This window comes from Enoplosus armatus, chromosome 14, assembly GCF_043641665.1.
Source record: "Enoplosus armatus isolate fEnoArm2 chromosome 14, fEnoArm2.hap1, whole genome shotgun sequence".
Lineage (NCBI taxonomy): Eukaryota > Metazoa > Chordata > Actinopteri > Centrarchiformes > Enoplosidae > Enoplosus > Enoplosus armatus.
The window spans coordinates 11,722,166-11,742,438 of record NC_092193.1 but is presented as its reverse complement, the minus strand read 5'-3'; the positions used below and the strand labels follow the sequence as shown (position 1 = coordinate 11,742,438).

Genomic DNA, 20,273 nt, shown 5'->3' with positions numbered 1-20,273 from the left:
CATTCGGCGAAGGCAGAAGAATCTTTTCCTCCGTCTCCCGGAGTGCTGGAGGCTCCCTAAATAGACCTAGCACAAGGGTGTGTAGAATGGGACCGCACAGGGTGATGGGTAATGGAGTCATTAATAACACAGACCTCCCTTAAGATGCTCAGATGTTTGTTAGCGAGAGCCACGAGGGAGAGAGGAAATAGGATGCAATTTGATACAATGAAAAAAAAGCAGTGTAAGCTTTTGATGATGATCGTGTTTATGCTGTCATAGGTCTTGTCTGATGGGTTAATTGTGTTCACACACACACACACACACACACACATACACACACACTAATACACAGATACACATGTATTTTAGATAGATAATGAAGGGACAATGAAGCCATTTCCTCATACAGTTTTTAATATTTCCATCACATGTGCAACACAAAAAAATGAGGTCTGCCAAATACAGAACTCCATATTTGTACAATACATTTTAATAACATCAGAGATAACTGTCCTTTTGCTGCAGGAGATGGTGATTTCCTGTAAACTGTGTACGAACAATTCTCAATCAAAATGTCAAAACATTAAAGTTTTATACAAAAGTGCATCTCAGGTTCAATGAATGCAAAACATTTACATAACAGAATGGTTTAAAGTTTTGTATGATGCCACAGTGGCTTCCAGCGTGAGCAGAGACCAATGGGACACTGCAAAGAAACAAGAGGAGTACTTGGGCACTCTCCAGGAGAGCCAGGGACGGAGTTTTTGTAACTACGGTATATCCCCGAGACAGACTGAAACTGTGCTCAGTCTTCATGACCCCAAATCCAAACGGATTTACTCCCCCACTGCGAAAAAATATGTAGAGATAACAAAACATAAAGAAAAAAACCCCAAAACATATTCCAGTAATCTCCAGGCTTCAATGAGCAGTAAACATTAACAACAGAAATGTACAGGTTGAGTCAGTGGGCTGGAGATTTCCCCATGCTCTGAGAGCCACATGGGAGCTTCACGCCTCTGTTCACGAGCCAACCAGAGGAACTAGCCTTTTCCAAATCTGTGTCACTGCGTTTGCATATATCAGCATCCTGTCCTGTTTTTCTGTTCTCTGTGTTGTTTTTTCTTTTTTCTTTTTTTCCGCCTCTCGTGTGAACTCCAGCGCAGGCAGCGCAGATTAGTCGCACCGCCGTTCTCAGCTGGTCCTCTGGCATGTTACGACGGACACACAGACAAGATCTCAGCCTGTGCTAGTGAATCCAGCTTTTTCTACCCCATAATGATTGGCCATGTCAGGATACAGAGTGACATAGTGCGCAGTAGGAGTGGTGCTGATGAAAAGAGTCCTCCTGACAACACTTGCCGGTTCCTACAGCTTCCTACGCTCTCAGCGGCACCCTGTTTCTCCTTTACACAACTGGTTGAGTCCCATCTGGTCTGAATGACAGTGTCATGTCATTGATCTTTTTTCCCCCCCTTATCTTTTTTGGACAAACATTTTGAACTGTACATTGGCAAATACTGTATAAGATTGCAATATAGCTGTAGTTAAGCAACACATGAAGAATTCTATGTACAAACAAGTTGGCTTTTTCTTTATTTTTGAAATAATGGTTAGTAAAGAACGGAGAGGGTTCTTTTATGTTCTTCCCCCCTCTTTCTTTTCTTTTCTTTTCTTTTTTTCTTGCTGTGGCATGGTTCCTTGTGGTGTAACTGAATCGAAAGTTCAGTGCAAGACAGTCAGTGGGAAACTGCACTGACGGTAATTGGCGGTCAGACATTATTCTCTGCGTCATGTGATCCTTGTTCTTGGCCATGGCGCTGATCTTTGCCATGTTAGCTGCTGTGCTGAGTCAACGTGTGGTTCTGCAAGGACACATAAAGAAACAGGGGAAACATTATGATCACATACAACAAAAGCATCTTTCACTTTCCTTCCTTTTTGTTAAAAGGACATTGGGACATTTTTCAGCTTCCATACCAGGGACACAAATGTTCTACACATTGATATTTATTTGAAATGTTGTGATTGACAACAAGCACTGTCTTTTGATTATCTTGACATTTCAGCATCGTCATTATCAGGCTTTCATTATCCAGATCCAATCAGCTTGCACAGGAGTCAAATCTGTGTGTGGATCAATAGCAGTTAGGTCTTGGTCTAACACAAAGGCACAAGACCACTGACAGATAACATCCCATTCCTCAGAAATCCTGCCTCCTGATCAAAGGCTGTGTCCATGAAAACAAATCCATAACAAGGTACTGACACACCTGATGGAATATCATCCTAAGAGTCTTGTTAATCCAGTGCATACATGTACTGAACATGCCACAAATATACAGTACAGAAAAAAAAAACCTAAAAAATACTTCAGGTGCAGGTGAGGCCGTTGATGATTTGATCCTCCACACTGCTGTGAATGTGTAACGGTACACAATTCACTATGACAGGATAACAAGCTGACAATATCACTCTGTTTTGCTGTATCTCCAAAATTTATGCAGGCACACACACAGGCCGTTGAGAGTGGTTGTAGTGGGGCAGCTGTGCCAGGTTCTTTAAAGGGAGTGTGGACCAGGGGGTGTGTAACTGGTGTCCCTGGTGGGCTGAATCCAGGTCATCTTTTGAAGTGACTGCTAATCCCTTTAATGCAAACTACATGCCCCACTTGCTGCGCTCTGTTTAAAACACGGCCTTGGACTCTTTAAACTGGCATGGACTAGACACACCTGTCACAGAGTCGACAGCACGCATGCATGCACAAATACACACACACCTCAGTGCACACATACATTTTGTTGTGCACATAGGCACCGAGTTAAGTGCACAAGTATGTGAAATTACATTTTTACTGCTTAGCTAGTTTTGAAATATGACCGTGATCTAAAATGATTACTGCAACCACAGTCAGAAGGTTTACCAAAGCAGTCACATTCAGTCCTGTTGGTGCAGAATCCCTCGGGCAGTGCTAGGAGACTATTAGCCCCCCTTGCATTCATTCCTTCCCTCTTTACCCTTTCAGCTGCCTCCATATAAAGCATTTAAACACCTCGACAGCTTTCCTTTCAGCTAGGGCGATTACTTCCCGACAGGTGGGGTAATAAGCTGTTTGACGGGGAGCAGGAGTGTGACCCCTGTAAGGGTTAGCGTGGCTCGCCTGGGCCCTGCTCTCCCTTTTTTAAAGAGGCGGCCCCGGACAGCTCCTCTGCTTCCCTCTCTCCTCTCTTGCTGAAATAAAGCTCCTTTAAGTGAGTCTGGGAGGAGATTCCCCACGGGACGCTCCCTCTCTCTCTCTCTCTCTCGCCCCACCTCACCTCCTCCCCATCCTCACACTCCACCAACCCCCAACCCCCCCGGTGAAGACATCCTTGGCGTTGCTGAGGAGGGACAGGAGCACGGCAACCTTATTAATGAATGCGGCCCATTACCCGTCAGCCTGGCTCCTCGGCGACTCCCAGAAGCCCCTGCAGTACGTGACTTCAAATGGCAGGATATTGACACGAGGAGAGCAAAGCGGCTAGGACTGAGTGTGTGTGCCCATGTGTGTATGTGTGTGTGTGTGGAAGAGAGAGAAACAGAGAGAGAAAATTTGTGCTCAACTGAGTGTGCATGCCTTTATGTGAGTGTGCCAGCGCGTCTAGGTGTGTGTGTGTATGTGTGTGTGTGTGTGGACCCCAAAGGAACGTAGCTCCTTGGATATAATGTAGGGCTCGTAACAGCTATTAGAGGGGAAAATAACCCCTCTGGGGAATGGCTCCCCCCACTGCATGTCCCAGCTCTGTCTGACACACACTGCATTCTACCTTTTCCTTAAACATGCCAGGAGTTTTCTCACTGAGGGCTTTCTCAAGGACGGTGTTAAACGACTTCAGTGGCTGTGGCAGCCATGCAGACTAAAGGGAAATAGAGGAAAAGAGGGGGGAAAAAAACGTTAAAAGAAAATGAAACTGATACCTTTATCTCTGTGGATACTGAACTCCGCAGAGTAGCTATAAACTGTTCTGTGTATGAGTATGAAGGTGGAAGGGAGGGAGGGTGGAAATTCACTTTCCAATCTTCATCCTTGTCAAGTTCTTCAGGTACCTCTGCACCAGCGCTGTATAAGTTAAATACCAACAGTACCCAACCACAGATGTCAAATTAGATGTGAAACACGTAATTCATGTTTTGCGCAAGAAAATGACCAAAGTGTCCGCTGCCCCGGCAGGGAGGATGTCACTCACGGTGTCACACCAGAATCACTGCAATTTAGGATTAGATGCCCTCCATTAAGCCTTTTAGCTCTCATCCGAACTCCCCCCTTCAATGCCATCCTATTCCCCCTGAAACTCTGCCATTCCCCTTATCATCCATTTCCTTCCCTTCTATCCAACCCTTAATCTCCTGCTCGATCCTTTCAACCACCTGCTGGCCACACAGGCATGCTGCAGGGCCCAGTTACCAGCAGTGTTCAGGTAAACCATAGCAGTCAATTCTCCACTAAATTAAATTTTGCTCTGATCAATAATGCGCACCCGCTTCTCCCTTATGAAGACTGGCTGCATTGGCTCGGAGCGAGCCTCTTCCTCCCCTCCTATTCTCTCACCGGCTCTGTGCCACCGCTAAACCACCACTTTCATCTGATTACATCACCCTACTGCAACGCCCTCAGGGGTGGTGGAAGAGGAGGGGGGAACATCCGGCAGGGGTCTTGTGTACCCATGCAAACAGGTGCAACATGTCTTAGGAATTTAACGCTACTGCAGAGAGGGAGAGGGTGAGAGAAAAAGAGAGAGCGATTGGGGAAGAGCAGAGAGAGGGAAAGTGCAAGTAGGCTGGGGAGTTGATTTATTAACTAATCATTCTTTATGTCGTTCCCCATTGCTCTGGTCTCCATCGATAGCACCCGGTCTCCAGTGAGGCAACAGAGGTGCATCTCTTACATCAGCTCTGCAAAGGAAGGCCAATGGACCAGCAGACACATTCTCTCTTTCATCTGATCTCGCTGTATTAAAGACAATCCTCACATTGTCCAACATCACAGAGAGGAGATGTAAAGCTTAATCGCAACGCTAACAATGTTTGATTAGTATAATGTTAATACCTGCAGAGCACATGTTAAGTACATTGTCTCTGCTCCTCTACCTGGTGTTATGCAGCATGTAACATTAAACCCAGGCTTTATCGAGTGGTTCGAGAGCTGAGTGAGCAATAATGACTTTTTAAGCCATGGCCTTTTCAAGGCTTCTCAAACAAACAAAGCAGTGTGCACTTTACACAAGTGTAGAGCTGACCAGTGCATTGAGCAAAATCTGTCGCATTACGTTGCCCCCAAATTCAAAGTGCTGCATCTTTAAATTCTAACAATTTAACAAGGACTATATATTATATATACTGCATACAAATGTTACCAAAATTAGTGCATGACCTAACACTTAATAAAAGCATAAATAAATGCATTAATGTTTACAAATCTGAAAATGTTGTAATGTTTTAATGGCAAAGTTCTTTGTATGTGAAGTAACAAAAAACAATTAATTAATTTTGTGTACATGGTATGAAAATGTATAAAAAGCTAACAGTAATGCAGGAAAAACAACAATTTCCCCCCGGGGAGTATTTCTGATTCTGATTCTGATTCTGATTATTTACGATGCATCCTTTTGTGATCTTAAACATGAACACAACTTGAAGTAAAACATTCTTTGAGTGTGAACAAAATGTCATAAAGGTATATGAAATAGCTGTAAAACTGTAAATGCCCCAGTTAAGGAAAGTTTGGGGCATTCTCTGAGAATGTTATAATTGTAAATTTATGATTAAACAAAAACGCATAACAAAATGTAAAAAATAATTCACATTTTGAATTAGTTAATGAATATTTAAAGAAACAAGACATTTGTTTACATCTGTTGACATACTAGTCCAACAGGAAAGTGCTCTCAGTGCTATTGTGAGTTAAGCAAGTATTACTTACAGTAAAAATGACTCATTAAAGAAACTATTTAATTAGAACAGTTAAGCACCTTCATCTTAAACCCTGCGGCTGAAGTGTCTTATTTAGTTTATCTATAATCAAAAATTGGAAGGAACAGTCAAAACTGTAAACATCCCCCTCTAAGCTCTGATTAAAAGTCTTATCAGTCTGTGCCGAGTTTCTCTCCTACCCCGCATGGCTGACATACAGTAAGTCTGCATAGACGCATCTGGAGCACGGGGAGTGTGCACAAAACCACTGAGACCTGTGCGTATCCGTAGTCATCACTCAGGAATTTAATTAACGCATAAGAGAACGTCATCAGATGATACTAAAACAAAGAACCTGTGGTCTTTCTTTCGCGGCTCTAAACTGCAGGGTGACTTTAGGCAATGAAATCGCTTGGTTATTGAAGCAAATTTATGTTTGTGTAATGACTGAAAGACGAACAATGGACTTCAATCGGTTATGACCCCATTGTGTCTTGGCTAATTTTGTGAAAGCTCCTGCCACCGTGTGCGGTGTTTTCTTATCGTTCAAATCTGCTGTGGAGCAAAAGACAAGAGTGCTGCATTCTGCCTTGATGCTTAATGGTGTGTTGAACTTGGTCCAGTATTGACTCAGTCCTCCCTTTGTGCATTCCCTACTGTTGACCAGTCCACTGAGGGAGTAATCCTTTCCTGCTTTGACCTCAGGCCAGGCTTACTGCTGGCTAGTTTAGCCAATGAAGAACACAATCAAATAAATAAATAATACAGCAGTTGGCATTCTCCACAGTCATCACTTATCAGGCCGTAGGGAGGGTTGACCCCAAACACTGTTGTGCCACAACCGGCCTGGTCTCCTTGGTAACAGACTGTCTTGTTTGAAGTGAGGTGCCCGGGGAGTCATGGTCATACAGTAACAGCACTAGGCTAGGGTGGAGTTGACAACAGCAATGGATTTCAATGTGTTTCATGTGTGTCATTTTGTGTCCGGTCGTTTTCACACTGAACGCTTGTAAAAATATACAATAAATCCATAAGGCTCGAAATGCTTTGATTAGATGTCTAACTACCCCAACCAAATGCTTCTGAGGTGTAACTGGAGATGACGGACCACCCTTTTTGTGGGCTGGTGCTTTGTAGCTCCAAATGATACTCATTACCCTGTCTAAGTAGACAAGTGAATGGTACTAGAAACACACTATGCAGTGATCCTGCTGTTTGACTGAGGTAGCAAAACAACTGCACAACTGCTGTGTTATTATGGGGCCTCATTAAGTGAGGAGAGAGTGGGAGACGGGGAGAGGGAGCGAGGGAAAGCAATAGAGAGAGGGCCAGCGAGAGGGAGAGAAAAGAGAGGAAGAAAAAAAAACACAAGAGAGCGATACAAACTGTATTCTGAGGTGATAGCAACACACAGATGCCTTTCCAGCCAAAATGAAGACTATGACTTAAGAACCCAATTAAGGGCTTTCTTAGGGGAGCCATCTTGGGAGGGGGATGGGTCTTCCTGGGACATGAGCCCTGGGCTACATCCTCTAATTAGACAGAGCGAGGGGGGAGGATCTCTGCCTGTCACTGGGAGGGAGATGGGGTCCATGGGGTTCCACATGTCAGTCCCAGAAACAAAACACAATTACTCTCACATTTAACCACTTCAGTCAGGGACAGACTTTGACTAGGGATGCTACAGAGCGTCTGCAACCCCCCCCCCCCACCCCCCCCGCTAGATATGCCACTTCACAAATGCAGAGATTTTTGAGGACTAAATTTTCTCCTGCATTTCCGCGCTTTCATGAGAAGGCGAGAGTCGATCTGCACTCTCATGTTTTCCCACCGAAATGGAGGAGCGGATCAGAAAATTAGCTTTTAATTGACCGGTGTCACTCAACCTCCATCTCTAAACTGAAGAGTTCAATTACTTTGGTGTTGTGATGTGTGAATATGAAATTTGAGAGGGAGTAATTGTTCTAATGCTGTTTATTTTGGCCTCTGCTGCATTTTGTTAACATCAACAGCATAATAGACCCTTGAAAATCAAATCACTACAGACAGTGAATTAAACCTGCAGTGAATTTCCTGAGAAGCGCTTAAAATGGTATTTATCAAAGTTGCTGAAGAATTCAACTACGAAAAGTAAAGGAGACATGCTTGAGGAAAAGATCCGGTGATGGATTCTAGCACAGCACACCAAGCATCTCCTCTTTGTTTGGATTTAACTTTCCCCAGTGGTGCAACACAGGAAAAAAGAAAAAAAAGAACAGCTCAAAGGCTTCTGGGAGTTTTTGTCATGTCTCCCTCCAGACAATGTGTTTGCATTCACATATCAGACCCTGGGAGAGACAGAGACAAAGACAAATACATACAGCACGCACACAGATGTATACTCACACGCACTGAGAAAGAGAATATCCTCCCAGGATCATTAGGTCTGTCATGCTGTCTAATTCTGATCCACCTACAAAACTAGAACACCACTATTGTGATACATCACTAGTCATCTAAGGGTGTTTATGTCCCCATTTACAGTGTGTGTACAGTGTTGTACATAATTATAAATAAGCTTAAATATTAATGATGGCGCCTCACAAGCAACTGTTTTCTTTTTTTTTTTTCAATTCATTGTTCTTTTATTTTGTAGTGCAACTTTTTTGAAATGGTGACAGTATTCTGAGCACCTGGGGTGATGAAGAAGAAAACAAGTTGTCATATAAAAGGAAAAAAATACATATACAACTTTCAAAAGCGTGAAGAGCTGTCACACTTGGCAGATCAAGATATTCAGAGAAAATGGGGTGTTTGAGAGCCGCTTAGGGACAAACACACAAAGCTTTGCTTTTGTGCGACACTTTTGGGACGCAGGGCAGTTAGGGCGTTTTTGGGGGCATATTTTAAAATTCATAAAAAAAAAAAAAAGAAAGAAAAACTTCTGGGGAATTAGGTCTCTGTGCTTCATGCTGAAGAGTGGCATTCTTACGATTTCATGAAAAGGAAGAGGAGGAAAAATGCCTAAAATATAGTTTTTAAGAGCCATCATTTATGGAATCAACTTTTATGCCTTATAATATCATAAAAACGCAGTACACTGATTTCTTTGGACACATTTAACCCATTTCATGCACTTGTTTTCTCTGTCGCTCTCTCTCTCCTCTACTCCCCTTTTTCTCTCCGACTATTCATCTCTCACTTTCTCTCCCTATTTTCTGTCTTAGACGGACATTATGACACACATAGCTGTTTACACCTGGTGACCGTGAAGCCTATAAATATGCTTAATTAAAACAGTGGAATTGGTCACAGCTTGGCAATAATGGCTATCACACGGGGAGAGGAGAATCTCATTTGTGTGGGGAAGTAGAACATGATGCAGATGTGCTCTTGTCACTTTCAGCACTCATTAAGGCCAGGGAGCTTTGGATTGTCTTTGAAGGAATCCTTTTAAAAGACACTCCAATTAAGGTACGTGTCCTGCGGGCGTCTGAGGAGAGGGAGAAGTCATACAGTACCCCAGTCCTTCCACTCAACCATCAATCGTGGCACAACTTAACACATGACTTACAATCTCGTGTCACTTCCAAGGAATGACAATGAAATTGGAGGATGGCGTGGAAAAAAAAAAGACAGCGCAGCTTAAAAGGAACAAGGGAATCTCATGCAGAAAATGTCATCTTAACTGTTGTGTAACTTCAATCTCATTGTCTCGTCTTTGGAGGAATTGGGATCATTGGGAGAGAAGCCTCCGATTGCAGCCCTGCAGTAAACGGCATCGCTAGAGGCGCTGAACTTGTGTGTTTCTTCACAAATGAACTGCACTCAGAGAAATGTCAGATTTAAGCTGAGGCTAATACTGCGCATCCATCAGTTAATGAATCTGGCTAATTAATCCAGCCTAGCAGCATTGTCAGTGGCTCAGTTCCTTTCGCAAATGTGAAAAGCTACTGTATCTGAAGCCAACGCAAAGGGAAAAGGAAGTTTATTATCAAGTTTCACATTGCAGTGTGGCCTTTGCTAGAACCCAGGGACATTTTCTTTTCTCATAAGGGGGCAGCTGCTTTTAAAATGATGACAGTGGATCTTATTTGGGAGAGAGGATGGAGTGAAGTCATGTCTCCTAGTTGCTCAAGGGGTGGGCAGTAGTTGATGGTCAGAGAGAGCGCTGCAAAGCCAGCCCGCTTGCCCTCCCCATCAGCACCTCATGAAATATCTAGACTTTGCTCCATATTTTAATGGGGTGAGGGAGAGGGATGCACAGGGTGGAGGCTGTGTGAGCGTGTGTGATGGTGGAGGGGAGTCCTCTGGAGAGTTTCGAGGGGAATGGTGGTCTATGCATCTCAGTGCTTTTTTTTTGTGAAAGAAAGAGGAAAGAGAGAAATGGAGGGAGAGAGAGGGAGAGCAAGAGAGATTATTCTCCTTTGGAATCTGGATTCTGGGGCACACAGGCCCAGGAGTCAGTCAATCTGGCCGGTCTGAGGGGGGCGGCTGGGCGGGGGGTCCTATGAGGGCTGATTAGACGGATGCTCTCCCATCATCCATCTCGACAGGCTGGCGAAAATTGGCTAGCCCCTCGCAGGGTAGAGTTCATGGGGGGAGGCGGTGGGGGAGGATGTGGAGCGGTGCACTGGATACCTGTCACAGCCTTTGGTCTGTTTCAGGATCTCAGCAGCAAATTAATAAAATATCGTTCCTGCTTCCCTTTACCTGCCGTGGCAGCTCTCCCTCTCGCCGCTCCTTCTCCCAGCTTGCACTGGCCCTTTGACCCCTCCGAATGCTGTGAGAGATGAGGAGCCCAGGCAGCCTGTGAGTGGGCCAGAGTGTCAGGGAGAAATAGGGAGAAACTCCAAACTCAAGACCTGGCAAAGAGAGAGAGCTTCCACTTCTCTCGCTGCTGGAAGACAGCTCCACTTCAGACAGACTGACAAACGACTGCCCCGTGTCAGTGAGACATTTTGAAGTGTGATGCATGGAAAATGGCAACCGCAAACAAACAACTAAAAACAAGACTCTGACCTGCACTGTTTTTAACTATAGACAGTAAAACACAAATCTTACATCCAACATTACCAAGTTCAGGAGTTTCACCTTTAGATAAAGATGCATCTATGAAAAAACAAAACTTAAAGAAGAAAAAACTTGAAGCGTCCTTACTGTATGAATGTGTTAAGAAACATTATGTGTGAATGCATCTATATGAACTACATATGTGTTTGAGAGTTATGAGTGTGAGCATGCACTCACATGGGACTGCCTCTAGAGCATGGCACAGGTTGAGCATAATGATCGCCTTATCCCCCAAGCTCATTCCTGCTCTCCTTTCATAACCCCCTGTTTCACAACAAAGTGCCATAGGTCTTTCATGTTCTACTCTTGCCTCTTCACACAGAGTGTAAAACAATATAATCATGCATGAAACAACACCTCCGGGAGGTGGAGATCACTTCATTCCAAAAAATGTCAAACAAAAAAAGTAGGAAAACATCCCCAGGTTATTTGAGATTGTTTACAGGTACCTGCTACAACCTTTGCTATATAGAGAACACTCGTACCAATGAGAGATGAAAATGTGATAAATAAGAGGCCTTGGCATGAATGAAAAGACTCCATGTTGGCAGTTTGGTGGAGCACGAGGCTTGTTAAATAACCTTCTCCGGGGTGGAGTTGCATGTTGGTGGATCAGGACTTGTTTTATTCATGGTTGCGGTGCTCAAATGACCAGCAGATAATGATCACATTCACCTTCCTCCTGGCAGACACACGCCTCTGTGTTTACAAGCTGAATCTCAATATGAAAATCATTGCCGATCAATGGGCAGCCAAGCCCTGGATACTTCCTCTGGCTACTGGCTAATATGTAGTGCTGCTAATCCAAGTTTCAGGTAGATGTACTTGACGGATGCCGTCAGGAGCTATCAGTTTCTCTCTGCGCTTTAAGGCGAATTAAGAACAATCTCAGTGATTGGATTGAACACGATGGTTATAGACTACTCATATTTTTAATGATTCAGTTTCAAAAGGTAATAGAAAAAGATCTGGATATGAGAAGTGTGCCATGTGTACGGCAGAGAATCCCCCAAACAAAACAGAGCTGCTTGAAAACACCACCACAGTGAAATAATATAATAAGGTCTGTTTCATTTTTTCAGGTTCTCCGAGGACCAGAGAAAAAGATTGCTAGAAAATGGATTATCTCTCTAACATTGCGAGTTCATAAGTCCAACTACCAACTTTGTTGAAGGGCAGATACGGTCTCCCAGAGGACAAAGCTCATATTTAGCCATGAGGCCTCCTCTGTGATTAGGAGGGGAGATGCAGGCATATTGACTCAACTGTGTTTTTGCCTCTGCACTGTATGTAATTACCTCTTCAAAAACGAACATTCCACTAATCCTCTAATTCCAGATATTTTAGTGCTCTGCTGGTCTAATAAGCAAATCAAATCATATCTGCACATCACAAATGAGTTTTGGAAACGGACTGAAATAATTCCTTCTGAGTCTCTCATCCCAATCGGGATGGAGGGGACAGCCGGAGAGCGGTGAGCGGTGTTTAGTGTTTGTTAAGCTGTCATGTGTGATTAGCGGTCGCAGTGTCTGCTGGTGGAACCTTTTGCTCTGCCTGCCCGAGGCTCACCTGTAACTCTGTCTGGAAGAAGAACTTCTGCGGGCACTGCGAGCAGTCGTAGATCTTATCCTCCTGGCCGTGTGCAGAGAAGATGTGCTGCTGGAGCTTGTTGGCGTGGACAAACACTGCTCACACACAGGGAGAGGAGACACAGGGACAGAGGAAGAAGACATTTAGTAATGTTACTGCACGTTTTAAAGACTTTCCAAGTGTTGTGCATATGGCATTTCAAAAATTGTCACTATAAGTTGCCTCTACTCTGCTTCTTATTGTTGACTGTGTTAAACTAGAGTAGCCTGCATTAAGGGAACAAAAGCAACATCATAATTGCATCTGCCTGAATAAAAATTGAAGACAGACTATGTCAAATGGCAAGGAAAATTACTTAATTACAAACAAATGAATGCACTCAACAATAGAAAAAAACATTGTTATGAGATATATAATTGAAAAAAAAACAGAGAACAATTTAGATGTTAACAGTGAAACTAGAGTGGCCATATTCATGGCACTAGAGCTAGCGAATGCATAATGTTTTGGGAATAATGATGCTCTTTATTTAGCTGTACTGTGGGGACAACAAGCCAGAAAATAAACAACCACAAAAAATTGGCATGGCTTCAAGTGCAAAACATGGCCTCCATTAGTCTACATAGCTAATTATATTGACAATATAAATATTCATGGTGTTGCGCTACTTATTCATGCAGACTCAGACTACATTCACCATCATATAAACACACAACTCGCTGGCACTTAAAACATATACCATATATTTGTGCTTTAATTAAGCCATAGTCCACGCTGGAAAGCTAAGGGGGTTGCAATTGAGCATGGGTCTTGTGTCTTGCATGTGTGTGTGTGTGTGTATGTGTGTGTGTGTGTCTGCATTCTCTAAGGAGTACTTCAAACATGCCGTTTGTTATCCCAGACCCTTGTGCTTTAAGGATGGCTGTCTAATCTCAAAGGTCTGGATGCTCTGGAAAAGTTAGCATGTGGGGGCCTTATTTGAATTTCTTACGGCTCAAAATAACTTTTCTTCTAATGCATGCACCGTGGGGCCACAAGGAGAGAGAGAGAGAGAGAGAAAAAGCACAGCCACAAAAGGTGAGGTGTCTGTCGGAGATGGCTTTGGGGTCGCTGCAGCCCCGTGGCGGGGCTCTGCAACATTAACGTGTCCCAATTTGAGCTCACCTGGGAGAGCGGTTATTAATTATTGAGCTGCGTACACTTGAGACGCACTCGGCTTCATTGAATGTCACACTCCTGACCTGGGAAATAAAAGTTTAGATTCAAAGCAGACACACTGCGGTGATGCTCTCAGACTGCTAATGCCTGGGTGACAGCTGTCTCTGGAACATGGCAGCATGTTAACCAGAAATGAACAAACCTCCTCTAATGAACAAACAACAACTCCATGGTCCATTTCTGAAACTAATGACCACAACAATATGAAGACAAACATAACTGCAGATAGATGGCTGGTTTTACAGTCTGTTGCAAAACATTTCTGCTCAAGGTTAAGGCCTCGGCTATCATGCACATTTGTGCGTCTGTTATGCTCCAGAAAAGATGACAATTTTCTTTGTGGGGAATACATGCTCTGGACGACAAAATGCGCTGATAAACAATAGCTTTTTCCTTTAGCTGTGTTTTGCCTGCATATACTGTACAGAAGCAGGTCACAGCAGCTGCAGGAAGCCTTCATTATGTCTTTGGCTAGAGGAGGAAAAAGTCAATACAGCAAAAATAAAAATGGATTTGAGACTTGGGGGGCCTTCAAATACTGTACAATAGGCCAAACACAACTGAGATGTCAAGTTAGCTGCTTCTCGCTGTTAACATGCGTATCTGGTCCTTTTCCAGTAAGAGACACATTTAATCAGCTATGCATTTATCAATTTATAGCTCTACACTCATTCATATGCAAGCGGATAATGACAGCTGATTTAAAGTGCCAGAGCAGCTACAATGGCACCTACAAGTCTCCTATAAGAACAATAAATACTGAATGGACTTGTGACATTTAAGGCAAAGATGTAAGCTCAACAACTTTTTTAGCTGATTTAAAATGACAGTAAAGGCTTGGGTTATATTTATGATAACTAAAGATAATTGGAAATGTTTGTGTTTGCTAATATAAACTGTGGTAAGCATTTAATTAGTGGTAAGAGTTCTTTCTTTGCCTTCATCATCGTTCTTCAAATTAGCATTTGCGACATGTAATAAAGGGATGAGCCGAAATGGGCAACGAGGGGACACTGTGTTGGTATTTGGCAGCATGAGTCACATATGAGATATGACATTGCAATGCCCATTTAGAGGAGGGACAGAGGCATGTCTTCCTAGAGGGTTAAAATGAGGACACAGAGAAACGGGGAAAGAAATAATCCAAAACCACATCCAAACAGGATCAGTGGCTGGCCATTGTGTCTCTCCCTGCTGAGAATAAGAGAGAATAAGGGAGGGAGAGGGAGAGAGAGAGAGAACTTTGTGGAGTTTGTTGGCCGTAGAGCCAGAGCAGAGCTGAACAGAGCGCTGAGCCGGGTTGGGCGTCAGGGGTGTCAGGGCTGAGGGGGCTGAGGGGCCAAGGTCTCCTCGCTGTGGGGGATATTAAGCCCTCTGATTAGATCTCAGGGGCCGCCCATGGCAGACGTCTCCTTTACTACAGGCCCCAGCTCATCTTTATTTTGGCAGGGTGGTGCTCTCTGCAGGCTGCACTGCACCAATACTAAGCTGTTTGTGCAGGGAGGGAAAAAAAACTTTATCCTTTTTTTCCCCCTTTCTCCTTTTCATTTATTTATTCGTCTAGCCTACATGTGTTTGTTCCTGCTTAATCCAAGAGTTCACAATGCAGAGGCCAATCCAAGTGTTCTGAGGCAACACAAACAAGTCGGCTGTGTAAGTTGATTTGGAGCTATAAGCTGATAACTGCTGATTTTGAGTTAAAGCTGTAGGCCTATGTCATTTTTTTGGTTTGCAGGATGTTATAATTCGAACATCACGCACCAGCCTGAATGTGGGCAGCAACTAAACAAAAAACCAATTAAACTACTGTATTTGTCAGACTCTTGCGGATTTGAAAGCAGAGCATCCTGTAGTTTTTCAAGTTTGTACTTCATGCTGTGACATAAGTGAAAGGAAAGCGCACACACACATGCACACACGCACGACTTTCATCAGGCACACTTTCTTCTGTTTTGTTTGTCTTAAGCACATATTCCCAATCACAATTTCCACACCAGCCCTCACTACTGCTCCTAAGGGTGCAGGCAGACACTTCTAGCTGCAGGCTCCCCCACTTCTGAAACCTGTCAAATCTGTCCTGGGAGAGTCAGCCTCTCTCTCATCATCCAGGGGCTTATGGACCTCTCTCCATTTACCCTCCCTCCCCTACACAGTTCTCTTTTCCTCCTTCTCTTCCCTCCTTTCATCTCACATCCAAACTTGCCAGTTGCAACCTTCTCCGCTTCCTCTAAGTTTTGTCTCCTTTTCTCCTCTATTTTGTCTCCCCCTCATCTACCGTCTACGACTTACTTTTCCCCATACTTTGCTCTGGTCTGTTTTGTGGTATGATTTGTCCTCTCTCTCCGTTCCCTTCGGTGTGGATTGAGGATAATCAGGTATGTCAAAGAATGACAATCACTCCCTGCCTCCCACCGAGTTTTGGGTCGGGTGGTGGGGGTGCGTTGCGGGTATATCAAACTAAAACATGGGCAACGAGTGGGGATGATCTTTTGAACAAAGAGTAACCTTGTTAATCAAGTAAACTCAGTGACCCAGCCACTATTTCTGCCACCACCTAGTTTGATCAAAGGTTTGCTTTTATGTTCAGACTCATTATGTCCATAATAGGGATCCTTTTAATCTGTAAATAAAGTTTTTGGAATAGTGCACGCAATGATTCATCAAACTGACTAAACAAAACATGAACTGAGAACCTCAGAGTGAATTTACAAAAGTTGGCTTCATTCATTTCAGAGAGAAATTTAGAAGTAATTTTTACTCCCCTACTAAACTACCTAACAGTACATGAAGTTGCTTAAATTAGCTCCACTTTGAATTAGCTACAACATAAAAATGCTGCTTATGTGTTAATGCATAACATATAAGGGGATGATATACTACTAATTTGTTTTACCAGTTAGTTTTCCTGAGTCCCATGTGTGGTTAGGTTTACGCAACAAAAATGTAAATAAAACAAACACGTCCTGCTTCAAATCACTATTGACTTCTTCAATATTTAACTGAGACCAGCATCTTTCCCTAACCTTAATTAAGTGCCTAAATATAACCATAACAAGTTAATCATGCTTTAATAGCTGATATTGCAGGAAAAAAAATGAAATACGGTGTCAGTGAACATTCTGCTGAAGCGTTCAGTATCATACATGTTTACATTATGCTGATAAAAAACATTTCCTCCAAAACATACTTGCTTTTACAGAATAGTAGTATATAAATGTATTTTCTAGGACACAGGTGGGTGTAAAATTTAGAATGAAGGACTTGTTATAGAGTATTTTAACTTTGTTTTATTGCTACTTTTACTGAAGTACAAGATCTGAATACTTCTTCCAATACTGAATATGTGCTAAAAGTAACTCTGTCAAACTGAACACATAATGAAGTCTGGGAACTACATATGTTTATCTAACAATATACTGTGAGTTAGTTAATGTTAGGGTGTAAAAGTAGTAGTTCTCTACTTTATGCCAGGCTCAACTTGAAGAAATATATTCAAGGGCAGCTGTCAGCCAAACTCTCAGTTTCTCCTTCTCCTCCGAGTGCTCTGACTTGTGTGCCTGTCCCTTGCATCCCCAACAGAGGGAGGACTTTCAGTCCATCCGTACTCTCCCCAGCCTGCCTTCCCCACCACCATAGGCCTTCGCCCATCTGTCTGTCTGCTCTGCGACCACAGTCCTGAGGGTCTACTCTGTCTCTCCCTCCTCCCCTCTCCCTCCCAGCATCCCTCTCTCATGCGCCGTGATCGATATGGACGCGGAGGGAGAGGGGGGACCTGTCTGTCAAAGCCGGCGGTGGAAAATGAAGGCTCAGATGAAGGAGGCATGCTCTGTATATTAAATGCCCAGACCCCTGTGAGGGGTGGAGGGGGATTTGGGGTGGGGATATATCAATAGGCTTCTGCTAAAAGAGAGATAAGGCCAAAACAGCAATGAGAGAAGTAGAGGGAGGGGAGTGGAGAGAAAGAGAGAGGAGGAAAATGAATAAGGAGCGGAGTAGCGAGGTGGATGAAGAGGTAAAACATGTGAAAAAAGATCTTTGAGCAAAATGGAAAATGTGAATTAATGATGTTAATTGATGAGGAGAGACAAATTAGTTTTTTTGGGGCGACGGGTGGAGAAGGGGAGGGGGGCTACAGGAAGCGCAAAAGAGGGAAATGAGCTGAGGACCCAAAAAGTGCGAGGAAGAGTAAAGAGCTGAGAAGGGAGAAAGAGTGAAGAGCTGAAGTTAACGACTTTGCAGATTTCATTATAGAGATAGTTAACCCTGTTGACACTGAAGGAGGGCGCTATCCTCTCAGGAGGAGTCCGGTCCTTCCACCTCCACGCACAGAGACAGATGAGATCATTACAGCTATCAGCACCACTGCCATCCACAATTAGCACATCTCCTTTTCTTTCCCCACTCCTCCACCCCCCCATCTCCCCTCAGCTCACACAGTCTTCCCCCCTGCTCTCTTTCTTTTCCCCCCTCTCACCTCATGACACTTCTTTGGCCTTGATTTGGAGGCAATTTGACTAAATAAAAAGCCACATGCAGCAAACTGCTCTCAGCTTTAGCTGACCCGCTTGCTTGACCTTTCCCAACTCATTTAGAACCCATTTGCCTTTTCACACTAAAAAAAAAAGACGGCATGGAAATGGAAAGCTTTGCATATTGACAATGTAAATGTCTCGGAGAAGTTAACATGTACATAAAAACCAACTCTACCTTTCTAATCTTTCTCTCAGTCCAATGGGTTGCAAATTCATGATACACAAACGCTCTCATGCACAATACACACCTGTAAAGCAGACCGGACACTTGAAGGTTCCTCCCATACCCTCAAAGCTGTGCTCAATCAGGTGGCATTGAAGCTTCGCTGGTGAGTCGAATGACTGACTACAGAGCTTGCATTCATGGTTCAATCCTTCCTCTGCAGAGAAGAAACAACAAGAACACACAGAAAATCATAAGAAGGAAAATAAGCAGAGCATGAATGTCAGAGGTCTTTTTTTGCTTCTTTTTACTTATTTAAATTCAACAAATTTGTGGCTAAGACTCCTGCCTGTGATTTTCATGACACAGACAGGAAACAATATAACGTGTGATCTGCTCCCATCAGGCATAAATTAGATGACCAGCCGGTCCTAATTGCTCAGACGAGGCCTTGCACTTTGAACATGGTGAGCGTCATCTTTTTTAATAACTTTCATGAAAAATGTTTATTTTATTTATTTTTTTAGTGACTGCAAATTAAAACTGATTTGAAGGAAGTCTAAATGAAGGAAACAGTCATTTGTGCTTTGCAGAAGGTGAATCAAAATAAATCATGAATAGTAAAATAGTCTAATTTCAGATGGTTTTATTACTATTACAGCAACGACAAAAAATTCTAATAGTCTCCAAAACCTTCACCTAATCATCGTATCATTTCTTCAGTGTACGCTGACTGTCAGTGCTATCAAAACAACTCTCCTTTACAACATTTTTAATACAGAACACCACAGATTCCCCGTTTATCTGCTTGGCATTAGAATTCCCCACACGTCGATCTCAACATTAGACTACCTCAGCCGAGGCCACTGATAGCTTAAATAAATGTCGTTCAGACGGTGATCCTGCACACTCATTTGCAGCACAACGATCTGCTGACTCAGACTTCCAGAGAACTGCCCATCTCCAGTGCGTCAATAAAAGGCCTGTACACTCTGCCATGGGGCCGGACTAGTGCTCTATCAAGCTCCTGCCAAACCTGACACTAGGCCAGCTACTGCAAGGGGGTGGGGTGGATACACCGGGGACTCATCTACGGTTTATCCCCAGGTCTCTACAGCCCAGTGCCCACCACATAGGCCCTGGGTACCAGAAGCACGAATACACAATCCACCTAACCAGCTGTGCCCGGCTCGAGCCCCGGAGGATCCCAGTAGAGGGTTAATCGAAGGTGCTTTAGGCAAATCTGGCAAAACATGTCTGCTGAAATAGTGCTGTCCAAAAATGGATGGGTGCAATGGACAAGGCACTTCTTGTCTCTTTCCTCTTTAGTTTTTGTCTATCCACCACTAAAAGCTCACCTGAAACTCATTTTTTCTTTAGGGTTAGGGTTGAATGTAGGGCTACTGCTTTGCGTCTTTTCTTTGTTCACTTTGAACTTTCTATTTTCCTCTTTAGTATGTATACTAAAAGCGCACCTGATACGACAGAAATAGGTTGGTGTATGCATGATGGACCTTGTCATTCCATTTGAGGTATATAAAAAAGGTAATATCTCAGTTTGTGCACCTATAGACTGATTGCATTACATTACAACCCAATGACCCCTGATATTTCCAGGAAGAGAGGGGAATGGAAACATCTCCTGCAGTGCCAAAAGAAACAGTGGGAGTGTATACATACTGAACTTTTTACTCTAACATATTACCACATGTTCTTTTTCTCAATAACATCAACATATGGCATGGTATATCACACAAGGTAGTGTGTACAGCATAAAAACAACCGTA

The 20,273-nt window shown here is 43.4% G+C and overlaps 1 protein-coding gene across 1 annotated transcript in view; it reads right to left on the bottom strand.

Annotated features, from left to right (window-relative positions):
• Window positions 1–1,697: 1,697 nt before the first annotated feature.
• Window positions 1,698–20,273, bottom strand: part of LOC139296717 (zinc finger protein 521-like) — a 48,453-nt gene continuing 29,877 nt past the window's right edge. Inside the window, exons 3-5 of the mRNA XM_070919197.1 lie at window positions 18,572–18,703; window positions 12,553–12,668; window positions 1,698–1,847 (exon numbers count right to left, since the gene is read on the bottom strand). Coding sequence (XP_070775298.1) covers window positions 1,818–1,847; window positions 12,553–12,668; window positions 18,572–18,703 — 278 coding nt within the window. The 3' untranslated portion in view covers window positions 1,698–1,817. The remainder of the gene's footprint in view (window positions 1,848–12,552; window positions 12,669–18,571; window positions 18,704–20,273) is intronic.